General features: G+C 40.9%; 1 protein-coding gene across 2 annotated transcripts in view; it reads left to right on the plus strand.

Annotated features, from left to right (window-relative positions):
- The window catches only part of CCDC68 (coiled-coil domain containing 68), a 54,552-nt gene extending 32,305 nt beyond the window's left edge, over positions 1-22,247 (plus strand). The window contains exons 9-12 of one of the 2 annotated variants that reach the window (XM_023218367.1): positions 6,783-6,888; positions 8,164-8,247; positions 18,341-18,417; positions 21,889-22,247. In XM_023218367.1, the coding sequence (XP_023074135.1) occupies positions 6,783-6,888; positions 8,164-8,247; positions 18,341-18,417; positions 21,889-21,946 (325 nt within the window). In that variant the 3' untranslated portion in view covers positions 21,947-22,247. The remainder of the gene's footprint in view (positions 1-6,782; positions 6,889-8,163; positions 8,248-18,340; positions 18,418-21,888) is intronic. The other variant, XM_023218365.1, reaches the window with a different exon arrangement.
- Positions 22,248-25,477: the final 3,230 nt, after the last annotated feature.

The raw sequence follows: 25,477 nt of genomic DNA on the forward strand, positions 1-25,477 counted from the left end.
AACCTCAGGGACCTTCTTTATTTTAATCCTTTCATTCACCTTTCCGGGAAACACAGCTGAAATTCTAATTGAGTTGTGCAAGATTGCTCAATCTCTCAGAAGTTATAGAGCTGGGAGTTTTCGCTCCTACATTCTCATACATAGCAAAGCATGTGCTCATTTTACTATAAAATATTTTGACCATCTTTCTTTTATTTCTGGAAACCTCTGATGATCTCTCAAACTGGGTTCTTCATTCCTCTGAGTAACGATTAGCAAAAGACCATTTTCCGACTTTTCCCTCTGCCCTGCCACATCACAAACAAATATGCAGGTCTTTTTAAGAGTTATCTTTTGGGGAAACATATTTGGGATTGATACGGTTTGGCTGTGTCACTACCCAAAAAGATGAGAATCTTGAATGGTAGTTCCCATAATCCCTACGTGTCATGGGGGAAACCTGGTAGAAGGTAATTGAATCATGGGGGCGGTTAGCCCAATGCTGCTGTTCTCACGAGTTCTCACAAGTTCTGATGGCTTTATAAGGGGCTTTTCCTCCTTTTGCTTGGCACTTCTTCTTGCTGCATGGTTTTGGCCCACCATGGGAAGAAGGACATCTTTACTTCCCCTTCCAACATGACTGTAAGTTTCCTGAGGCCTCCCCAGCCCCGCAGAACTGTGAATCAACTAAACCTCTTTCCTTTATAAATTATCGAGTCTCGGGTATGTTTTCACAGCAGCATGAGAACAGACTAATAGGGATTGTAAAAATAAACAGTGTTGGCCCTTCCATATTTACATAGATGCTGCTTAGGAATGGAAACTCCTTAGAGGAGAAAAGACCTTGAAGTTGAGGTTGCATGACTACTTAAATTGTACATTTATCTGTGGTAGTTTGGGGTGGGAGTTTTCTCTCAAGGCACACCTTTGGTACCACCAATGAAAATAGTAATAAAGAAGAATTTTATGGAAAATAGTAAGACACATTCATGAATTTTGTTGAAATGCAAACAGGGCTACACCTACATCCAAGCTGATTCTTTCCCTTAGTCTGGCCTGGGAATGGTAAGAATCTGACCTCTTCTGTTCTTGTGGTTGTGGTCCCTAGTTATTCTCTATTCCACGGGGGGCCCATAGTCAGTGATGTTCACACTCATGGAAGTCCAGAGAAACATTGGATCCTAAATAGAAGGCAATATGAGTCCTCACAGATGGTAGTAAGATTCTTTTATAGCTTCAAAGAATCTCTAGGATACCACTAATCTCACTATCTTCTCTATCCTGTGGGATTTCTATGTAGGGCTATTCATATTTCCAATGCCTCTGAAATCTGTAGTGTACCCAGAAGTAGCCTCTTGGAGCCTGCAACATGGCTTTCATTGCTACTTTTACTTTCTTTGTCTCAGCACCTAGCTCTTTTGGTTTCTTCTGGAACTTTCATTCTCATAAACATCTTACTGTATGAATCCCTGGTAATAAATGTACTTTATAAAGACTGAAACATGTTATATTCTTGGGCTGTGTAAATATGGCTGTGCTCAGGCTATTCATGCCCTTTGTGAAGTTTTTAAGAAAATCTAAGGTTATTTATAAAAACTATGTAAAATATAATATGATTGCTTAATTTAGAAAAAAATTAGGTGATGAGGACAAGGAGATAAAATAATAGGTATACCATAAGGTTTGTTTACAAAATTAGGCCCATGGATGCTACAAACTTGCTCACAGGAGACCACTGACTCAGTTTTACATTTTCCAGCAGCCAACCCAAACAGGAAATGATGATTAGTTTTTTGAGTCACAATTCCACATGATTAAAACCAATCAGGTGTTTGCAATCATTCAGTTATTTCTAATCTATCTATAAGGCCAGAGTATGGTCATAAAAAGAACCCTGAATAATGTTTTCAACTTACCCCTTGTAATAAACACAAAGGCTTACTTCAAAACATCATCTAAACAGAATAGCATGATGCCAACACAATCCAATAAAAGCCACTATAACAGGAACAGAGGGCATTGTGAGAAAATCCAATAATGCCACCCTCTATGGTATAAGTTGACCCAAAGATAGATTCTCAAGTATCGTGAGGAATGGAGGGAGAGACAATTCTCCATGAACTCACTTTCTTTTCACCAACCCGTTGGGAGACGTTAGGGAGTACAGAAATTGAGGGTGGGCTTCCTGTCAAGTGCTTCTTCTATGATCATCCCATGTTGCTAATTAGAGGCAAAGTAATTTATTTTCACATTTCTGCAGTTGAAGATAGGATTGACTTCCCTTCTTGAACACTAAGGAATCTAACAGGAAGTGAACCAGAAATAGTTGTCTCTTCCCCCTCCTTCAGTGATGAATTGAGAGAGAATCCTCAATTCCCTCCCTCAAAAGGGTAGGACAGAGATTCTCTCCTCTTTTTGTTGGGGCTTTTTTTTTTGCTTGCCCCCATTGGCATTCCAGGCTGCTGGTTTTTTCCAGCTCCAAGTCTGGGATGTGTGAGATAAAAAGAAACCCCAGAGGATTCAACATTGTGTCATTTCTTGGATCCCAGGTTCTGGAGCCAGTCTGCCTTCTTCTCTTCACTGTTCAGAGTCTTCTTGTGTTTTTTTCATATACAATATCCAGGGCTTTTAGTTGTACTTAGTGGAAAGAATGGGGAAAAGCATGTCTTCTACATTTTCTTAGAAGCCAAAGTTTTTCAGTTCTGCTTTAATTTCAACATTTGCTTTATATCTTTATTCAGTTGCATTGTAGAGGAAAACATGGTCAAAAATTATGTTGAGACATCAGAAAGCAGAGCAGGAATCCCGGATACAGACATTTGCCTCCTTTTTTTAGACTTGACCCTTCCTTATGTTTTCTTCCTCCAGTTTTGCTTGTGTACCTCTTTATTAAGACTGGGCTGGGTGCAGTGGTTCATGCCTGTAATCCCAGCACTTTGGGAGGCTGAGGCAGGCAGATCACTTGAGGTCAGGAGTTCGAGACCAGTCTGGCCAACATGGTGAAATCTCGTCTCCACTAAAAATACAAAAATTAGCTGGGCGTGGTGGTGGGAGCCTGTAATCCCAGCTATGCAGGAGACTGAGGCAGGAGAATCACTTATACCCAGGAGGCAGAGGTTGCAGTGAGCTGAGATTGTGCCACTGGGTGACAGAGTGAGACTTTGTCTCAAAAGAAAAGAAAAGAAAAGAAAAGAAAAGAAAAGAAAAGAAAAGAAAAGTGCTTTAACAGAAAGATAAACAACAAAGCTCAAAAGAAGATCAAGTGACAGCTTACTTAGATATATTTTTACATTTAAAAGTCTTAAATGGATGACTAGGCTTCATATTTATTGGACAATCCTAATAGAGATTTTCTGCAATTTCCTTTAGTCACTGTTTTAGCGTATTAATGGAAATAAGTGAAGCCTCGAGGCCTTGTGTTTTCAAGAGTGCTTCTAGAAATATTTTTCTTCTACTTTGAGGCCAATTTCAAGTTTTTGGTGTTTTTTTTCCACAGTGAACTTTATGGTAATATCTTCAAGGGGTACATGGGAAAGTTTTCTGAGCTTGGTATTTTTGATAGAAAAATAATAACCTCTGTTCCCCATATCTCAAACCATCTTTTTTTCTCAATGGTTCCAAGGTTCTGGGTCATGGGACACAAAGAGAACCATTTTAAACACTCATCTTTAAGAGCTTACAGTATTTTTATATTTCGTCCATATTCACAGCTAGCTTGCCTCTGCAAGGTATCTTAAGCTCTTTCTCATTACTTCCCAAGAAAGTCCTGAGTCTGACCATTAAGTGGGTCATAGCTGCTCTTTTTGTTATTTTTATCTTTTCTTCTTTCACTTTCCTTGCTGGAGCAATTTTGAATTTTAGCACCAGCTATGGACCCAATTTCTGTTGCCCTCTGTGTTTTTTGTTTTTTGTTTTTGTTTTTTTTAGATGGAGTATTGCTCTGTCGCCCAGGTTGGATTGCAGTGGCGCAATCTCACCTCACTGCAACGTCCACCTCCTGGGTTCAAGCGATTCTTGTACCTCAACCTCCCCAGTAGCTGGCATTACAGGTGCACGCCACCACGCCCAGCTAATTTTTCTATTTTTAGTAGTGACAGGGTCTCACCATGTTGGCCAGGCTGGTCTCGAACTCCTGACCTCAAGTGACCCTCCCACCTTGGCCTCCCATAGTGCTGGGATTACAGATGTGAGCCACCACACCCAGCATAATTTTGTATTTTTAATAGAGATAGGTTTCGCCATGTTGGCCAGGCTGGTCTCGAACTCCTGGCCTCAAGTGATCTGCCCGCCTTGGCCTCCCAAAGTGCTTGGGTTACAGACGTGAACCACCATGCCTGACCTGTTTTGATCTTTATATTCTCCAGTCATCTTTTCCTAGTAACTGAGGTTTTCTTCTGAGGCTCCTCAGTTACTCCATCCTCTGCATGTTCGCAGCAATTCTACCCTGCAAGGTTTCTGAGCAACATCTGCAGATTTCTCAGCCCTGCCCCTTGCACGCTCCCAATCTCCCTAGACTTCTGAAGACATCCTGCCCCTGAAGATTCTCTGTGGGCAGTAAGCCTTCTCACTGTCTGTTAGGAATGTTTGCAGACATCCAAAGTCTGTTCTCTCCTTGGAAAGCTCTTCCATCTCCCCGCAACAGCCTTGCCCGCTGGGGTCCTGAAATTTCGTCAGTCTCCCGTGCCTCAAGAAGCCTATGAACCTCAAATCTAGGGACAACTGAAATCTAATGTGAATACAGGCTGGTGCTGATGCAGCCATTCTCTGAACTTGAATTTTGGAAATACTGTGAGAGCTCAGTATTGCTGCCATTGTCAGTTCAAATTACATGGGCACAAAGCGTTCTCATCTGCATCAGGCATCAGCTTATTTCTTTTCAAACACTTCCTGCCATGGACTGTGGAAAGAAAAACAAGGGACTGCTTGCTCATTTACTTTGTTTGGATTCCCTACTGCCCCTCTCCAAGAGAGAAAGACCAATATAAGGCTCTCTGCCAGGTACAGGGTCCTTTAAATGATCGTGTTATAAAAAGCAGATAAAATATCGGCACAGCTGAACTAGTGATCTTCCTTCAGCCTGTGTTGACAGTCTACATTTCTTTCATGGCTTTTCTTAATTTGACAGTTGCTTGTAGTGTTAATTAAGAGGAGGGAAGTGGACTTTTGCAGTGAGATTTAGTTCTGTAGGTATGATAATGAGACATGTTTCTGATTATCATCTAAAACAGAGTAGCACACTTGACACATGTTCTTGTTCCCCCATCATTTTGTACCTTCTCTTTTTGTTCTCTGCATCCTTCTCTCAGGCCCCTCATTTGCTTCCCTCCCCTCACCAATGTCCTAGGCATCCTGTTCCCTGTAGATTTCTGGTGCCTGTACTCCCAAACATCCTTTGAGAAATGTCCAAACTGCTTTCCAAAGTGGCTGAACTAATTTACATTCCCACCAACCGTGTAAAAGCATTCTCTTTTCTCTGCATCCTGGCCAACATCTGTTATTTTTTTACTTTTTAATAATAGCCATTATGACTGCTGTGAGATGGTATCTCATAGTGGTTTAGATGTGCATTTCTCTGAAACAATGTTTTAGTCCATTCTATGAAACAAAATGGAAACTGATAACTCTTTTTTCTAATTAGAACATGCTATATAGTATCTTATGAATTTCCACCATCTTTGTGATACATATAGAGGCTGAGGCAGGTGGATCACCTGAGGTCAGGAGTTGAAGACCAGCCTGGCCAAAATGGTGAAACTCTGTCTCTAGTAAAAGTACAAAAATTAGCCAGGTGTGGTGGTACATGGTTGTTGTCCCAGCTGTGAGAATCGCTAGAGCGCAGAGGTGGTGGTTGTGGTGGGCCAAGATCACCTCACTACACTCTAGCCTGGGTGACAGAGTAAGACTCTGTCTGAAAAAAAACAAACCACCACCAACAACAACAAATGAAAAAAGGAAACAGAATTGGGATGACACTGGATAAGAGCAAAGGCCAAGTGACTTCTCTGAGGTCACAATGCTTGTAAGCTTGGTAGTGCTGTCACAATGTATGTGGCTTCATAACTCTAATAATAGTAGCAAGTAGAAAAATAGCCAAAACAGTACAACCAATTCCAGTTACCTGAATGGAGCTTTGGGAAAGTATAAATAATCTAAGTTCAAAACTGACTTTTTTTCCCCCATAATGGTTGATGTGGACTCAAAAATATTTACTGGAATTTAATTTCTTCCTTTCTTCTCTTTCCCCCCACCCCTTTCCCTATGAACCAATAGTAGAATTACCAAAAGTAGGAAGCCAAAAAATAAAAAATAAAAAAAGACAATCACAGACAATCCACAACATATACTAAGCCCAAATCATTAGAAATTGGTTTCTTATAAATATATTAATAGATAAAAATCTCCCTTTCTGCTCCCATGTTCTGACTCTGCTATTGCCATGCAATTGTCTGTGAAGTTTGATGGGTGCCAGGTCTGTGGGTGCTCAGGCAAGGCAATTTAGCATATAAGTGCTTTATCATACTGAATACAACTTGATTCCACTACCTGCTAGAGGAGTCACAGATGGTCAGAAAGGAGCTTTTGACATGAATTGATATTCTCATTCAAGTTAAATCCAAACAAATCAGAGCCCACTTCATAGCTATTTATCTTCAGTGTGTCCTGTGTGGCATAATGGGGCCCTGGGGTCTTACCCACCTGATCCTCAGTAGCAGTGTGGTGTGGAGGAGGGCTAGCAGTAAGGGCAAGCTATGGAATGTGTGAGCCAATCATTTTCTCTTGCTCTTTTTTCTTTGCATTCCCAGTTGCCAGGATCTTCAGAGGGAGATTTCCATTCTCCAGGAGCAGATCTCTCATCTGCAGTTTGTGATTCACTCCCAACATATGAACCTGCGCAGTGTCATCCAGGAGGTCAGTTTAATCAAGTGTATTTATCTGGTAAATGACATGTTTACGGTGTGGAGCCCAAATATGAGTGGTTTGACTGGACTTTCGAAGCAATGAGATTTCTCTTTCTACTGACATATCCTTTTTTGTTTCTCATGCAATATGGCTCTGTTTCCAATGACCTCTCTTGTTTGTAACACCAACACCTGTAATACTGTCAACGAAGATAGCTTGGAAAATTATATGTAACTGTTTTTTAGGTGTTTCGGTGATTTTCTAAAAGTATTCTGAGCCAAATAATATACACTGGTCTTTAGACAATTTCACAGGTCAGGAGATTCAGCCCTTCCTTGAGCATGAAATGTTCTATTTTCATAACTTCGTAATTTATTTAGGAGATGATTTAGGGTACCAGCGTAGCCTGGCCCTTCCTCTCTGGGAGCAGCCTGACAGGTGGCAAAGTAGAGGTGACTGTGGTAGCAGCCAGCTAGATGGTGGAATGTGTATTTAAAATCTACTTCAAGATACGCATTGATCTGGTTTTGGGGGTCTGTTTTAAAATTTAAAATCAGACTTCTATTCAGTTACTTTACTACCAAATAGAAGTCCTCCCAAATAACTCCAGAGCCTTCCTGACACAGATACAGCATTTGTGCTTGCTTGGCTATGACCTCACTAAAAGGCCAGATAATTGAGTAGTGGAATTTGAGAGCCAGGAGGGACTTTGGGCGCACCCCACACCCTCTTTTTATAGAGCAGTTTAATGACAGCTAGTCTTGCCAAAGTTGGTCTTAGAATCCATGTGTCCCCTCTCTTCCTTCACCGTTTTGAATCTTGTCACCCCACCTCCCAATTCCACATTGCCTCTTGGCAAAGCAGGCTCACCTCATTATGCTGCTGCTTGACAAATCTCTACCACAGGGAGCCTCTGCACACCAGGCAGTGGCCTTGCATCCTGTCCACCATCAGCTGCATCTGCAGGATGAGAACATCAAGTTGCTGAGACACAGAAGGGCGGCCAGTGCTGCTTTCATAGGACGCACTCCTGCTGAACTTGGTTTAAACAGGTTATCCAAAGATTAAAGTGAATCACGGCACCAGCTGAGGGCTTTCAGCCCCAGGTGTCAATTTGGCTTGCTACTTTCTGTTGCCTGCTGAGTCTGCGAATGCTGTGGGATTTAATTTTTTTTTAAATTTGATGAACATCTTTTGACTTCAGAAATCCATACAATTTCTGACTTAAGTAACTATTTCCTGTGGTCTGACAAGGTTTTTCCTATTGTGTTTTCTAATTATTAGATGGAAGGATTAAAAAATAATTTAAAAGAACAAGACAAAAGAATTGAAAATCTCAAAGAAAAGGTTAACATACTTGAAGCCCAGGTAAGGAGGGAACCTATCTTACATTTTGTTGTGAAGGTGTTAGTGTGCATGTGTGTGTGTGTGTGTGTATCTGTGCGTGCAAGGGTATCAGTATCAGTGAGCCTGTGTATGAAAGTATGCAAATGTATGCCTGTATACTAGTACTAGTATTTCTGTTTGGGAGTGGGTGTATGAGTGTCTGTGTGATTGTGTGTGCTGTGTCTGTGTATGTCTAAGTGTATGTGCGTGTGTCTCTGTGTGTATCCAAGTGTCATTTTGTGAATGTGTCTGTGCATATTCTATGCATAAGAAATTAGCGCTATGGAAAAAAGGATGGACAGTTTAATGATTGTTAAATTATGAAGTGTTTAAAAGATTGTATTATGTTATTAAATTATTAACATTATTAATGTTAAATATTAAATAAATATTATTAAATTATTATTAAAAGTTCATTCAGATTTTCCAGAATACTCGCTGTAATGGAGAGACAGATGATCACCTCTCTTGATATGGGCTCGAATCAGAGGCTTGCTCAAGTACACTCTTCTGTAAATTTCACTCTAGTCAGATGGCCAGGCTTCCTGTCTCCTGCCTTTGTTCCCACACATAATCCTTTCCTGGCTTGAGATGTCCTCTTTCCTCCTTTCTTCATTTATATCCATCCTGGCCTCCCAGCTTTGCCTCCAGGATTACCCGCTTCTAGAAGCCTGTTATAATTGTCTTGCTTTTCAGTGTTTTAAAACTGAGCACAACATATCCTAATGTCCTGGGATGACACATGCTTTTCTTCCCTCCCACTCACTCCCCCTTTCCTCAGGACCCCTGTATTAGTCTGTTCTCATGCTGCTAATAAAGACATACCCAAGACTGGGTAACTTATAAAGAAAAAGAGGTTTTGTGGACTCACAGTTCCACATGGCTGGGGAGGCTTCACAATCATGGCATGGCGGAAGGTGGAAACCATGGCTTGCAGAGCAGCAGGCAAGAGAAGTGTCAGTAGGGGGAATGCCAGATGCTTATAAAACCATCAGATCTTGTGAGAACTCACTCACTATCATGAGAACAGTATGGGGGAAACTGCTGCCATGATTCAATTATCTCCACCTGGCCCTGCCCTTGACACATGAGGTTATTACAATTCAAGGTGAGATTTGGATGAGGACACAGAGCCAAACCATATCAATCCCTTTGCTGGCACTCAGCTGCCGTCCTCGGCTGGCGATGCCCCTGCCTTGCAGGAAGTGCAGTGAAGTCCCTGCCAAGGTTGGAGTTCCTCTGAAGACCCCACAGCACTTCCACCTCACTCCATTTCTTGCCGTGTCTCTGCTTCTGTCTCTGTCAAATGGCTCATCACCCACTACCTGGAGCTGGGCACCTGTTCTACTCCATCCCTCAGTATTTTGATTTTCTGCTCATTGTCACCTGCCAATGTTAATGCTGCTCAGTCCTGTGGACTGTGGAGATGTTCTGATTTCCCACTGGAGGCCTTATCATCTTTTGGAACTGTTCCTTCCACTACCATGTTCTTTCCGCTTTCCCCAAATAGAAGATAATCCTAATAATAGTTTTTTACACGTTAATTTTTGTAGCCTCATTTTCCATTTCTACCTTCCCAGCAGACAACTGTTCTCTTTCGGTTTTGAGAAGCTCACACTCTCCTTAGACTCTCGCCCTCTTCAGGCTGTATGGGCCTGATTAACACACTGCTCTCAGCTCTGTGCATCTAAAAATGCCTTGAATGTGGAATAATTGGCTCAAAACTAGTGTTCACTCAAGTGCCCAGTAATAGCTGAATAATTTATATCAGCGGACCTTCAGATTATGTGATTCATGTCACAGTGGAGCCTCCTTGTATGAAATATTCTCTAAAGACATTTCTTCACAGCCTTTCTTAGTGGCTTTTTGGCAAATGTTACTTGATAAAATATTTTTTCTTATATTTTTACATATAGCAATATATTATATATTTCATATATATATATATATTTTTAAACAGGGTCTCACTCTGTCACTTAGGCTGGAGTGCATGTTCTCGGCTCACAGTAACCTCTGCCTCCTAGGTTCAAGCGATTCTCCTACCTCAGCCTCCCGAGTAGCTGGGATTACAGGTGGACACCATGTCACCCGGCTAATTTTTGTATTTTTAGTGGAGATGGGTTTACACCATGTTGGCCAGGCTGGTCTCAAACTCCTGACCTCAAGCGATCTGCCCACCTCGGCCTCCCAAGGTGCTGGGATTACAGACATGAGCCACCATGCCTGGCCTATTTCTTATATTTTTAATGTAACTAACATTCATTTATTCCATATAAGTTGGGACATAATGGATAAGCAACTAGAACAAGAAAATCACTGATAAAAGTACCATCCCTGGATACTAAATCAGCATAGTTGGGTATATCTCTGTTTTGTGGGAATCTATGTGCCTGTTATATACCTGTGTGTACATACTAACTATAGAATATATATGGCACTGTACTGTGCCTATTGAATTTTTGTTTTTAAACTTTCATTCATTTTATTCATTTTTCCACATCACTAATTATGTAATTACTTCTACACTTAATTATTGAGTGGCTACTATGATATAGGCACTAAATTCCGGAAAACAATGTTGAACAAAATAGACATGAGTCCTGCTCCCTGGAACTTACTGGCTAGTGAGTGAATTTGAAATGCCTCTTTATTCTGGACTAAATTCTTATTGAAACTGTTCCAACAGTGAATCAGCCTATTTTGACTCCAATAGCTTACTGCTTTAATTATTGGACATCTGTAATATGTTTTATGGAGAGGTTGTTTTAGGGTTGGGATCATTCTCAGATCTTTCACTTCATATGGTTCTGGGCTCTGCTCATATCTGATTAAGTGCCCATTCTTATCACAAAGTCAAGGTGTCAGTGGTACTACTGCTTCTAATTCAATTTTGTGTTCTTTAGTTATGCCTATTTATTTATATCGTTCCCAATGAGGATTTTGCCTTCCTAAATAAACTGACAACTTAACCCAGATACTGTACATTATCCAGTTGGCCTGTTGGTTAAACAGTTAGACAAGGAAGATGTATTTGTTTCCATTGTACTCTGTTTGTATATTCCAAAAGTTAGCGAATAATTACTGACTATTCAGCAATTATGCCACAGAAATAGATGTGTGTCCCTCTCATTTCATGGAAACTTCTTGGTTTGTGGCAGACTCTCTACAGTAATGCGACAGAACCTCTCAGTGTTATCTTAGATTCTCTGTATGTAGCTCAACCCAAGCCAGTGTTTTCCTTTTTCTTTTCTTTTCTTTTCTTTTTTTTTTTTTTTTTTTTTTTTTTTTTGAGACAGAGTCTCACTTTGTCACCCAGGCTGGAGTGCAGTGGCATGATCTCATAATCTCGGCTCACTGCAGCCTCCACCTCCCGGGTTCAAGCAATTCTCCTACCTCACACTCCCAAATAGATGGGATTACAAGTGCCCACCACCATGCCTGACTCATTTTTGTATTTTTAGTGGAGACAAGGTTTCACCATGTTGGCCAGGCTGGTCTAGAACTCCTGACCTCAGGTGATCCGCCTGTCTTGGCGTCCCAAACTGCTGGGATTATAGGTGTGAGCCATTGTGCCCAGACTCAGGCCAGTGTTTTCTAACACTTGTATAAAAAAGACTTCCAATAATAACAGTATCTGAGGAGTGACTTTATGTTCTCAACATTTATTTTCTTCAATAAATAAATCTTTCTTTCACAGCAGTGGATGCTATTTGCCCATTTGAGCTTTAAAGAGTCCAAGCTATATTTACTTACTTATTCAGCAGATTTCTTTGTGTTTATGATGTGTCAGAAAATGTTCTAAGTGCTGGGTATATGGCCATGAATGTGACAGATTGTCCTTGGCTTCATCTTACTTATACTTTGAGGAAACAGACAATAAATAAATAAACAAGCAAGTTTACAGCTTGCTCAGGAAGGGCCAAGTTCTCTGAGGATGAGTGAAAGAGTGTGGGGAGTCATAGAGCAACAGGGATTAGGGAGGGCACCTCTGAGCACGTGATGTTGGACCAGGTATCCAAATACCTAAATACAGTGACTTTGAGCCATAGTGATTCCATTTATTTTATTTTATTTTTATTTTGTTATATGTTTTTTAGGGACAGGGTCTCACTCTGTTGCCTAGGCTAGAGTGCCGTGGCATGATCATGACTCACTACAGCCTCAACCTCCCAGGCTCAAGCAATCCTCCCACCTCAGCCTTCTGTGTAGCTGGGAATACAGGCGCACACCACCATACCTGGCTAATTTAAAAAAAAAAAAAAAAAAAAAAAAATTGTAGAGACAGAGTTTCACTGTGTTGCCAGGGCTGGTTTCAAACTCCTGGGCTCAAGTGATCCTCCTGACTTGGCCTCCCAAAGTGCTGGGATTACAAGTGTGAACCACTTCACCCAGCCTCATAGTGAATACATTTCTATCCTATTCCTGGTAAATGGCTTGTTATAAAGCTTTTGAGCTAGAATAAAATGTGCAGGGGTACACTGTCTTGCACTGCAAATTTAAGGCCACTGCCAATTTTGGAATTCGTGAAATAACAGAAAGGACTTATTCAGTTTATGAAAAGTGATCATCAGAGCTTGAACAACCCTTTAAACACATCACCTTTTTAAACCATAAAGACAGCACCACTTTCTCATTCATGCTAAAATCATTTGTCTCTGTTTAGTCATGCTACATATTTTGTTTTCTTCAAAGCTGCTCCAGGAGAGCTATTATTGACTACATTTTGCAAGTGACAAAACTGAGGGTCTGAGAAGTGAAGCAATTTGTTTAAAATCACTCAGCGAGCAGGTGGCAGAACCTGCATTTGAGTCTGCTTAACTTTGCAGCACATGCCTGCCCATCAATATCTACCTATCTCTGTATCTGGGTGATATGGTTTGGCTGTGTCTTCACCCAAACCTCATCTTGAATTGTAGCTCCCATAATTCCCACGTGTTGTGGGAGGGACCTGGTGGGAGATCTTTGAATCCTGGGGATAGTTTCCCCCGTACTGTTCTCGTGGTAGTGAGTAAGTCTCATGAGATCTGATGGTTGTTTTAAGGAGAAACCCCTTTTGCTTGGTTCTCATTCTTTATTGCCTGCCTCCCTGTAAGACGTGTCTTTGCATCTCCTTTCCATTCTGGCCATGATTATGAGGCTTCCCCAGCCATGTGGAACTGTGAGTCCATTAAACCTCTTTCCTTTATAAATTACCCAGTCTTGGGTACATCTTTATTAGCAGTGTCAGTACAGACTAATACACTGGGTGAGTGATTAAATGTGTGTGTGTGTGTGTACACATGTTTGTGAAATATATATGTGTAGCCAATATATTTTTAAACACATGGTTACAACATTAAATTTGCATAATCTTTTACATTGATTTTAGTCATTGTCACAGTTACTATATTAAATATTTTATATTTTACTTCTAGCTTTCAAGTAATGAAAATACATCCTTTTTTCCTGTGGTGGTCTTTTTATCCTAGCAGTTATTTTCCCCTCCCTATAAGCAATAAAATTGACTCATATAACCCTATCTTTTAAAAAATCTTTAATTCTTCTTAACCAGTTTTAAATATCACCAGAAAATTTCTGCTTAACTCTACCAAAATTATTTACTTTCTTTCTGCTTTTGCATATCTTTCATCATCTCAATTTATAGCTCTGACACTCGTCTTATAGTTATTGCATTTCTAGTTTCTTCACTAAGGACCTGCTCCTTGGGAAATGCATTTTCAGAAATTACTGCATTTTCTGAACTTTGAAGATTACCCTACTCTATATAAGCACCATCATCCTTAAAATTTAGTTCTGGAGTGTGTTGCTAAAATATTAAGTATGCAAAAAATTATATTCTTTTTGAAAACTATGTCAATAAACTATCCTTAGATGGAACCATAATAATGGCAGGCATATTCCGGCCAGTGATCTGTAGTTTTTAAATAAAACTCATGCATATACTGTCCTAGTTAAAGGAAAAATCAGAAAAGTCTATGAATCAAGACTAAATGCCTAAATCTGGTAGATGAAACAAATCAGCAATGAATTTAAAATAAATTAAAGAGAGTCTAACGTAATAACTCTTATGCTTTTGTATTATTTGGTACTGAATTGGTTGAGAAACAGGGAGTTTATTCTGGGGAAAACCTAAGTAGCTTATACCTAATTGACCAGTCACAGAATATTTTCATTTCAATGGTGCTTGTCATCAAGAGACTGCGTTTCAAATTGCTTTGTCACGTGTAAAGTACTATAAAGAGGGCCTTTTTTCTAGGCACATGCTTGGCCTATAATATGTGCCTGCCCTTGTTTGGAGTGTATAATAGATTTATATTCATTTTATGAGGAAATCTTCACCATCAATTGATCAAATCTGAAGTACATTTCCCGGGTGAAACTTAGCTTCACTCTTGAAATTTCACAGTGAAATGATGACTGCATGTGAAGATACTGGCTCCATCTTTGAGTTATTATTCATGGTAAATGCTGGGAGCTAAGAAGGGGCATAGTCCAAGGCTGACTCTAAACCATTGACTTACTGCAAACCATCAGGTGGAATTTCAGAAAATACCTTGTAGGCCAGGTGCAGTGGCTCTCACCTGTAATCTCAGCACTTTGGGAGGCTGAGGCGGGCGGATCACTTGAAGCCAGGAGTTCAAGAGTAGCCTGGCCAACATGGTGAAACCCTGTCTCTACTAAAAAAAAAAATACAAAAGTTGGCTGAGTGTGGTAGCACATGCTTGTAATCCTAGCTACTCGGGAGGCTGAGGCAGGAGAATCTCTTGAACCCAGGAGGTGGAGGTGGATGTTGCAGTGAGCCATTGATGACTGTAATGGGCCATCTGGAGGGGCTATTGCCATCTCACTGGCTGCAGCAGGGAGGCGTGGCAAGGGCTGCATTCTCTATGGAGCCCACAAGAGCCCCATGCCTGCTGGGCACAGCTGCAGCTGCTTGAACTGTGACTGCAGACTCAGGAGTCCCTGCACTCTTGGGAGCCCTGGAAGGCCCCCTTTACCCTTGCAGGCTCTGAAGTGCCTGCTCCCACTGCCTGGTTTCTCCCTGCTGTTGGCACCCTCTCCAGTCTTGGAGCAAAGTTGGGGCCAAGCCTGGGCACTGTCACAGCTCAGCCGGGTATGTGCATGTTTGGGTCACGCTGACATGCCAACCCCCTTCTGCCTCAACCCCCTCTGGACTTTGGGCACCAATAAGCATGGGAAGGAAGCCAAGGGGGTGCTGAGGGCAGTTTGGTGCTGGCCTGAAGGTGCCCCTTGGCACAAACAGCCTAGGTGCTATGAACCACAGCAGAAGGCAGACAGGCTCCTGGGCAGAAGGGGGCAGGTCCCAGTGAGTCCCCACCTTCAGGACAGGGAGGGTCTAAAGGCTGGGGGCCAGGCTGCCAGTCCTATGGACTGGAGTAAGAACTTGTGTTGCCTTTTCTGGGCCCACTCATGGATGCCCATGGAGGAATCAGCACATACTTCCTTCCCCTCTGAAGCCATAAAAGCCCCAGGCTTAGCCAGAGCTGAGCAGACATTGGGAAGACCAGCTGCAGAGAGGAGCTACCCACTCCTGGGCCTCCTCTCTGCTGAGACTCAAGCAGATATTGGGACAACCTGCCTGCAGAGAGGAGCCACTCACTCTAGGGCTTCCCTTCTGATGAGAGCTGCACAGACGATGGAGCAGTCAGCTGTAGAGAGGAGCTACCCTCTCTGTTGATAGCTGAACACTTGGGATTACTCGCCTAACAGAGAGGAGTTACCTTCTCTGCTGGGAGCTGGACGCTTGTCAGGACACCCTGGCTGTGGAAAGGAGCTGCCCCCTGCAGGTTTCCTCTGAGCTGCTCAATAAACCTCCTCTTTGTCTTGGTCACCCTCCACTTGTCTGTGTACCTCATTCTTCCTGGTTGCTGGACAAGAACTCAGGACCCACTGGATGCCTGGGCTAAAAGAGCTGTAACACAAACAGGGCTGAGATATGCCCCTTGCTCGCCATGCTGCTGGCAAAGAGAAGGAAAGAAGAGCTGTGGTCCTTTGGGCAGCCCAGACCTGGGAGCTCCCTGAGCCAGGGTTGTGACTCTCCTTGGGGCCTTGCGGTTCCTGGAATCTCCAAGCTTCTAGGTGCCACCGTGTACCCCGGTGCTGGCTGTGGAAGCTGCTTGTGGTGCACCTGGTCTGGCTGCAGCCTCGCAGAGCCAGCACCCATGCCAGTACCTGGCGCTGTGTGCCCCACTGCAGCAGCTGGCATGTTTGACTGTGCACAGTGGCTGGACCCCACGCTTGCTCACACAACCCTGGCCATTTCACACCTGACTCGCCCTTGATAGGCCTGAGACCTAGGCCAGTAGCGTGCAGCCTGCCAAACTGAGTGGACAAAATGAGCCCAACGGACCCAAGTAAAACTTTGGCAAAGGCGCCTCTGGCCTCAAAGGTTTCCGGCCAGAAAAATTACACCCTGTAACACTGAGATTGCACCACTGCACTCCAGCCTAGGCGACAGAGTGAGACCTTGTCTCAAAAAAAAAAAAAAAGAAAAGAAAAAGAAAAATACCTTTTAAACTGTAATTACATGACTCTCTACGTCTGTGTTCCTAGAAAGGGAAGGGAGCTGGTGTGCTGCTGTTCATCACCTGTCATCGTTCCACCCAGCTATCTTTTGGTCTCAGACACTTTTATATGGGTGTGTCCTTTAAAGACCCCTGACCCGACAGTGCAACCCACTGGCAACTCCTCATTGCTCATGATCCTTCACTGTTTTAAGTCTCACTTTCCAGATCTGGGAAGTGAAATTGCTCGCTTGACTATGTTGTAGAGAAAGCACTGGCTCTGGACGGGAGGACACAGCTTGGCATTGAGCTCTGCATAAATAGGATGTGGGGCACTGGAAGTCTTTGGCATTCAATTTGTAGTTATAAAAATAGTACTTGAGGCTGAGCACAGTGGCTCACACCTACAATCGCAGCACTTCGGGAGGCTGAGACAGGTGGATCACTCAAGTCCAAGAGTTTAAGACCAGTGTGAGCAACATGGTGAAACCTGTCTCTACCAAAAATACAAAAATTAGCCAGGCATAGTGGCGCTTATCTGTGGTCGCAGCTATTCGGGAGACTGAGTGGGAGGCAGGTTTGAGCCCGGGAAGTGGAGGTTGAAGTGAGCTGAGATAGTGCCACTGTATCCAGTCTGGGTGATGGAACCAGACAGTGTCTAAAAACAAATAAAAAAATGCACTTGGACTAGAAAATCATAACCGACTGCCTTTATGTCTTAAAATCTGTGCCAGGCACTAGTTGAGCACTTGACATATTTTTTATCTCATTTCAAATCTGTGAAGAAGGTGTTATTATTATTATATCTGTAATACAGTTGAGGAAATTAGGCACAGAGAGGTTAAGTAACCTAAATGAGGTCACGTAACCAGTGAGTGACCGTGCTAGGATTTGTACGTGAGAACTTGTGCTCTAACCATTACTCCTGTTCTTAGCTGTTGCATGAACTCCCAGAATTATGAGAGTGATTCCAGATGTAAAATATTATGTTCATATTACACTTGTTTCTTCCAACAATTTACACAAAGTAGGCAGTACATGTATCATTTACCGCTAGTATAGATATGAAGAAACTAAGGCTTCGTAAGAAAATTGAGCCTATAGAGGCCATGAACTTACCTTAATAGTAAAGAGCAGATGGGACCTATTTTCATGGGGTTTATAATCAAGAGATTGCAAAAGAAAGACGAACATGTGATCGATATTATGGGTATCTTTAACAAGGTTCCCTAAATGTTCTTTTCATTTGTCTGTATTTTTAAAACTCTGTAAAATAAAATATAGATCCTTCAGCTGTTGAATTTCAGATGCTAAATCAGAATACTATATTTTAGTCCCTTTGTAAATTACACATTTTCAGGGAGTATCTGCATCTTCAGAGATAATATTTAGTGACTTTCAGCTGTCTATTTTCTTTGTTCGATAGTATATCTGCAATAACAAACTTACTGCCAAGGAGTGAGGCAGGTGTTGGGTTGAATAGAAGCATTCAGGGTGTAGCTAATAAATGTGTTAGTTACTTGATGTCTGCATTTTTTTTTCAATTTTAGAATAAAGAACTAAAAACCCAGGTAGCACTTTCATCTGAAACTCCTAGGACAAAGGTATCTAAGGCTGTCTCTACAAGGTAAGGTCTTTGTCTTCTTCCACCCTGTCTTCACAACCTATATTGAACATGTTTGACATTCAACCCACTGAAGAAAGGTTCCAGTATGTCACTACTTATGTAATCATTTGTTTACTGTCTGTCCCCCAGTTTCTATTCAGAACTGTGTTAATCTTGTTCATCATTTAATCCTCAAAGCCTAATGTAGAAATACTAAATCAATTAATGAAGAAAATTAGATGTCTCTTTTTTCTTCTTTGCCCCAAAACAAGCCCAATCTCAACTCCAACACCTAGACATTACAGATCATCTCCTTTATTGTCTTTCCTCTTCTGTTGCTCTATTTTTATGCCATTGATGGACATTTTAATCTTTAATTGTTGGCATTTATTGAAATTGCTATGACGTCAACTCTAATAAATTATTAATATAAATATCACCAGGGCAAGAATAGTTCTTTTTAATTTCCTGCATTGCTAAAGACAAGGTTCTTCAACAACTATCTAATAATGAATGATTTCAAGTGATGATCACGACCTATTAAAGAAATTGAAATAATGGTTGAAACCATCTAAGTCATTTTTTTTAAGTTAAATTTTTGTTGTGGTTGTTGGCAGAATCAGAATCTGGGCTCAAATCTCATTTCCACAAACCCCATGAAATTATCATTTAAAAGAAAACATAGTTTCTAATTACATGTATCATTTAAAAAGTGATTAAAAACTTCCTCTTCTAGCAGCTTTTGAATTTCCCAAGCTAGTCTCTCTTGGGAAGAATCTCATTTTCTAAAACTCCCTTCAGCCCAGTGCTAGAGGTGGAAAAAATCAGACCCACTGTGATTAACATCAGTCTAGGAATTCACGAAGATTCTTCTCTCTCTTTAAAACTGTCTGAAACAGTATTTAGTTTTGCTAATGATGTACGTAATTAGAGACTAGAGATGAAACTATTAGGATTCAAGTCCTCTAAAATCTTTTGGCCTACAGATACTTGTTATAAGCTTTTTGGCCACTAGCCCTGCAACTTCTAGAAAAGAAAAGAAATGGAGCCCCAGAGGTTTCCCAGGAGGAGATGAAAGGCCTACATTTCAGAAACAGGGAGAGTGGAGTCACTTCAATTGGGGAAGATGTGAAAGGTTTGGACTAGGAGGGCAAGCGTGACATTCCAAGGGAAGGAAGGATGGCTAGTATTTTGCTCCCTTCCATCTGTACCATTCCCACTGGGGTGGTGAAGCACTATGGCCAATCATAGCTGCTTGGACCTGGAGGGAATGGGGCCAGAATGGAGCAGACAAAGAAACAGCTGGTTATCTTCATATGGTAACTACTCTAGTATTGAATGCTGGCACTCTGGCTGGTATATAGGGGTCATATTGTAGAGAATGACTTCTTTTGCCAACTCTTTAGCTACAGCTATTAGTTAGCATTTAACTAATTAATAGTTAAAGGTTTACTGTTCTTTTTCTTATCCCTGTGACTTGGGAAAGGCCAAATGGGGGAAATTTCCTAGCTGCAGTGGTGAAACGAGACTGAATGGCCCCTTTGTTCTGTGATTTTTGATAGAAATTCTTGTGTCAATGATATAAAGCAGCAGTCCCCGACCTTTTTGGCATCAGGGCCCAGTTTCATGGAAGACAGTTTTTCCATGGACCAGGTTGGAGAGGATGGTTTTGGGGTGACTCCAGTGCCTTACATTGATTTCTATTTCTATTACATTGTAATATATAATAAAATAATTATAAACTCACTATAATGTAGAATCAGTGGGAGCCGTGAGTTTGTTTTCCTGCAACTGGCTGGTCCTATCTGGGGGTGAGACAGATATTCAGGCATTAGATTCTCATAAGAAGTGTGCAACCTAGATCCATCACATGCACAGTTCACAATGGGGTTCGTGCACCTATGAGACTCTAATGCCATTGCTGATCTGACAGGAGGTGAGCTCAGGAGGTAATGTGAGCGATAGGGAGTGGCTGTAAATACAGATGAAGCTTTGCTCTCTTGCCCACTGCTCACCTCCTGCTGTGTAGTCCTATGCCTAACAGGCCATAGAGTGGTACCAGTCCATGGCCCAGGGGCTGGGCACTCGGATATAAAGGCAGGACTCACGTTTGCAGAATAAAATATGGCCCATTGGTTGCTTGAAAAATGTAAGTGGTAGTTTAGTTTTGTAAATCTGGCTTTACAAATATACAATGGAATTAACTCTAGGGAGAGATTTGAGTATAAAGATAACTGTTAAGACTGAAATTAGAAAATTATGTACACATAAAACTTTAATCTTGGCAAATCTCTACACATTCTCTTAGGAAATACAAACAAACAAGGTTTTTCTTTTTTACTTGAGCATTAGAACATATAGATCCTTCCTTCCTTCCTTCTTCTTCCTTTCTTCCTTCCTTTCCTTCCTTCCTTCCTTCCTTCCTTCCTTCCTTCCTTCCTTCCTTCCTTCCTTCCTTCCTTCCTTCCTCCTTCCTTCCTTCCTTCTTCCCTTCCCTCCCCTCCCTTCCCTCCCCTTTCTTTCTTTCTCTCCCTTCCCTCCCCTCCCCTCCTTCCCTCTCCCTGCCCTTCCTTTCCCTTCCCCTCTTCCCAAGAAGTCCCTCCCCTCCCCTCCACCTCCTTTCATTGTCTCTCTCTCTCGTTTTTCTGTTTTGACAGGGCCTCACTCTCTGGCCCAGGCTGGAGTGGCAGTAGCCCAGTCATAGCTCACCTTAACCTCAAACTCCTGGGCTTAAGGGGTTCTCCCACCTCACCTCCCCAGTAGCTAGGGCTACAAGCACACTATCACACCTGGCTGTTTTCTTTTTGTAGAGAACAGGGTCTTGCTATGCTGCCTAGGCTGGTCTTGAACTCCTGGGCTCAAGTGATCATCCCACCTCAGCCTCCCAAAGTGTTGGAGTTACAGTCATGAGCCAGTGCATAGAGCCTGATGTTTCTTGAGTGGTTTGCTCGAGAGGAGGGGCCATGTTGTTGAACAACAATAATAAAATATGCATATGTATATATGTGTGTGCATGCATATATATGTCTGTGTACATATATATATATATACACACACACACACAGTTTTAAATACTAGAATCACTCAGTGAGGAAATAAATTCAGGCTATGCAAAATGCATTGAACTAAAATAGCCTGGGGGAACAGTTGATTTGTGTTGTGTCATCTCCAACTCACTCTGGGGAATGTTTTCACCAGGTGGAATGGCAGATACAGGCTCTTCCTCTTTCCGGCTTCCCTCATGCTCCCTCATTCTTGTCCTATTACATCTAGCAGAATTTGCATTTGTGTGCATTAAATACTTTCACAATGCTATTCTGCTGTATATGCTGGGGAACTGATCAGAATTCATCTATTAACACATCTCTTAGAACAAAGCAGTTAGTTCAGATTTGATATTAATAGTATTGTGGTAGTTGAGTATGGTGGTCCAGCCATGATCACTAGAGTTTAACATTCTTCATTTTGATCATCATGTTGTCTTTTCTACAGTGAATCGAAGACCGAAGGTGTTTCCCCTTATTTAATGTTGATTAGGTTACGGAAATGAACTGGCTGGCTGAAGATTTGATTTAGAAAGACTGTGTGAGTCTTATTTATTCTCTGAAACACAGCACAAATTTCGTGTTAAAATGGCACAATGCCATTATTTAAATGGAACTTATTATATACCAATGCCTTTGCAAGAAGATGACATTTCAGAAAATCAAACAAATATGTATTTAATGGATGGACTCTTCAAAACTTACCAAGTAGGTGAAGAAACCAGGTGCCTTCCCATGATGGAAGACAGATTCTGCTTTAAATTAAAAAAATACAAATCTGAATCTTGTTTTCAGATTTTTTTCTACGGGGACTGTTTTAAGGTTGTCAACTCTGACTTTTTGATAGTGGTTTTTAAGAGTATAAATAGAAGGGAGAGTATATATGTATGAATGAACATACATTTCCTGCATATATATGTATGAAGGGCATATATATGTATGAATGAGCATACATATTTGAAAACTGACTTTTGAATGATAAGAAAAATCTTACAGTGACATGAGTTCATCTCCTGATCCATTGTTTCTTGGAGAATTATACTCAACTGAATTACGGGCAGGAGAAAGAGTGGATTCCTTTTAGCTAATTCCACAGCCCATATGCCCCTCTGAAGTTGAGAGTCATGGCTGCCTCACCACACATCAGAGAATGACTATTCTTTGGTAGTTCTGGGATTAACAATTGGTTTCTAGAGGTAACCTGTACACATAAAAACACAGGGATGCACATGGCGTCCTCTACCTTTGTGACTAACTTTCTTCTTGATATTTATTAATAATATCTAAATAAAGTATTGGGGGGGTAGAAAAAATGCTGTTAGCCCATACTTCCATGAAAACGTATTTATTATAGGCTCAAAGGAATAATGACTGCTGTCTGCAGCCAGAAAGAATCTGAATTCATGAATTGGAATGATATATCTCGTGTTTTTGTGAACGTTTGCTTAAATTCTGATACATGCCTTCTTTGTAGGTGGAGTTTGTGATTGCAGTGAATAGACCAAATTCTGACTTGCAGAAATGCAGACATACAGTCAGGAAAGAATAAACTTCAATTAAATGTATAATGAGAGACCTTGGTCCCCCTAAAGGATGAATTTCCTTTAGGCCTTTGATCTTCCCCTCTAGTGTATAACTTTAAACATTTCCTCAGGAAAGATGCTGACGCTTTCATAGTGGAATGTGAAATATCAATATTGTCTATAAAATATTTGAAGATATATAAAAATGAGATGATATAATATATTTATAAATTTATCCAAGTACTGTAATCCTTGAATTGTTGTGTAACTGTATGTGAGTTTTACGCTTCATGGTGTCTTTGGAAACATTTTTATTGCTTGCTTATTTTGAAGATATATTTATCTGTTAACATTTAGGGCACAGTTACCCTATGCCAGGAACAAGACTAAGCACTTTACTTGCATTAATTCCTTTTATCTTCCCCCAAACCCTCAGAAGCAGATCACATCATTTCTGTTTTACAGAGGAAGATACTGACAGTGGTTGAGTAATTTGCCCAGCTGCTAACTGTGAAGCAAAAATTTGAGCCTTTTGACTTGGCTATTGATATTCATTCTACTTGCTCACATGGTGGTCTAAGAAATTTCCCAGCTATAGAAATCTCTCTGTTTTTGCCACTTTAATCAACACATAGCTTCCTGGATGTCTGCCTGTGTTATTTTGTGGATGACAGTAAGAAATAACAAATACTGATAAAATCAATATTTTGCTGAAATGAGTTGATCTTTCACCAGTTGGACTACCACTGTGAGAACTCAGTTGAGATAAACTTCCCTGCTAAAAATCTGTTTATCATACATTTATTATTTATGACTTTGTGTCACATTGAAGAATTTATTCATGATACATTTTCAGGCACACTGTAGGAAAATTAGGATCGTGAATCCTGCTTTAAATATTTGCAGTGTTGTAAGAGAATCCGTCTTTTACTAGGAGACCAGATTCCTTTAATACCTCATTCATCATGCTGTATTATAATAAATTTCAGATTTTGGAATGGGCTTATTTAACTGACCTAACAATCTTGATGATCTTAGAATAAGAAAAACTTATTCTAAGGTCAAAAGTGGAAAGACACTTCTGGTTTTTATTTTGATTTCACTATACTCATTTTTGAACATGGAAATACAGTGGTGAAACCACCTATGCAAAAATGATAACAGTGAGAAAATTATGACAGTGAAAGAGATCTGACCTAATCATCTATTTTGCCTCCAAACTGCCCTTGGTCATTCCTGAGTGTGGGCCAAGCTAACTTTGGGAGAAATTTACTTTATAGGTTAAATTATAGTAGCCCTTCCCAAAACTAAATGATTCTCCTGCCTCAGCCTCCCGAGTAGCTGGGATTACAGGCACTCACCACCATGCCCAGCTAATTTTTGTATTGTTAGTAGAGATGGGGTTTTGCCATATTGGCCAGGTTGGTCTTGAACTTCTGGCCTCAGGTGATCCAACTGCCTTGGCCTCCCAAAGTGCTGGAATCATAGGCATGAGCCACCACACCCAGCCCGCTTCTGCACTTCTGATGACCAGATGGCCCCACCTGGACAAGCAACTCCTCTGTGGCTCCCACCCAAAAGTGGACTCAGTGCAGGAGGACCATTTTCCGCACTCCTATGATTGCATCCCTGACTAGTCAGCATTTCCCATTCCCCCAAGCCCCCTGCCCACCAAACTATACTTGAAAAACACTAGCGTCCGAGTTTTCAGGGAGGCTGATTTGAGCCAGCTTGAGGTGCATTGAACTCTTTCTCTATTGCAACCACCCTGCTATGATAAATTAGCTCTATGTAGGCAGAGGGCAAGATAAGCACACTGGGCGGTTACAGTGGAACATACTACAGATGAGACCTGTTCATGACATCTCCAGGCTCACTCTGGAAATCTTTGGATTTCCTGAGAATAAATAAGCCATTTCATAGACCCCCCCAAAGTCTGAATTCTTTAAATATAAATGTGTCTTTATAATACCATCAGCCTCATCATTTATGTGTCGCATATGGATTGTTTCCTATATCCACTATCATAAAATTATCATTTGAAATGTTTTTTTTTTTTTTTTTGGAAAAAAAGCACTTCTCAGTGAGAAAGCAAGATTACAAGGGGGAATAATATTTATTCAGCTAAAAGAGTACTCCACAGGAAATATGGGAAAACAAACACTAGTTCAGTTTTATTCTAAATAAATGTACTTCTAATTGTACTCTTGAATTTATTGGATAACAAGGTCTGAGGTGGGTCTGAAATTCATACATGAAGTCAGGAAAAGAAAATAAACTTAGTTCTACCATGATTACATATGTTGTTACAAATTATCATTATGAAATGTTTAAACAATTGCTGTAGTATATCTTTCAAATAATTGCTTATAATATGCCTTATCATAAAGAAAATTGATGCTACATTGTGTGAATTATTTGGTTTTATTTCTTTTTATATTAAAATTATGCATAAATAAATTAAGTAGTGTTTTGGGTTTTGTGGTGTTTTTTGTCTTTTGGGTTTTTTTTTTT

Source organism: Piliocolobus tephrosceles, chromosome 18 (genome assembly GCF_002776525.5).
Source record: "Piliocolobus tephrosceles isolate RC106 chromosome 18, ASM277652v3, whole genome shotgun sequence".
NCBI classification, from domain to species: domain Eukaryota; kingdom Metazoa; phylum Chordata; class Mammalia; order Primates; family Cercopithecidae; genus Piliocolobus; species Piliocolobus tephrosceles.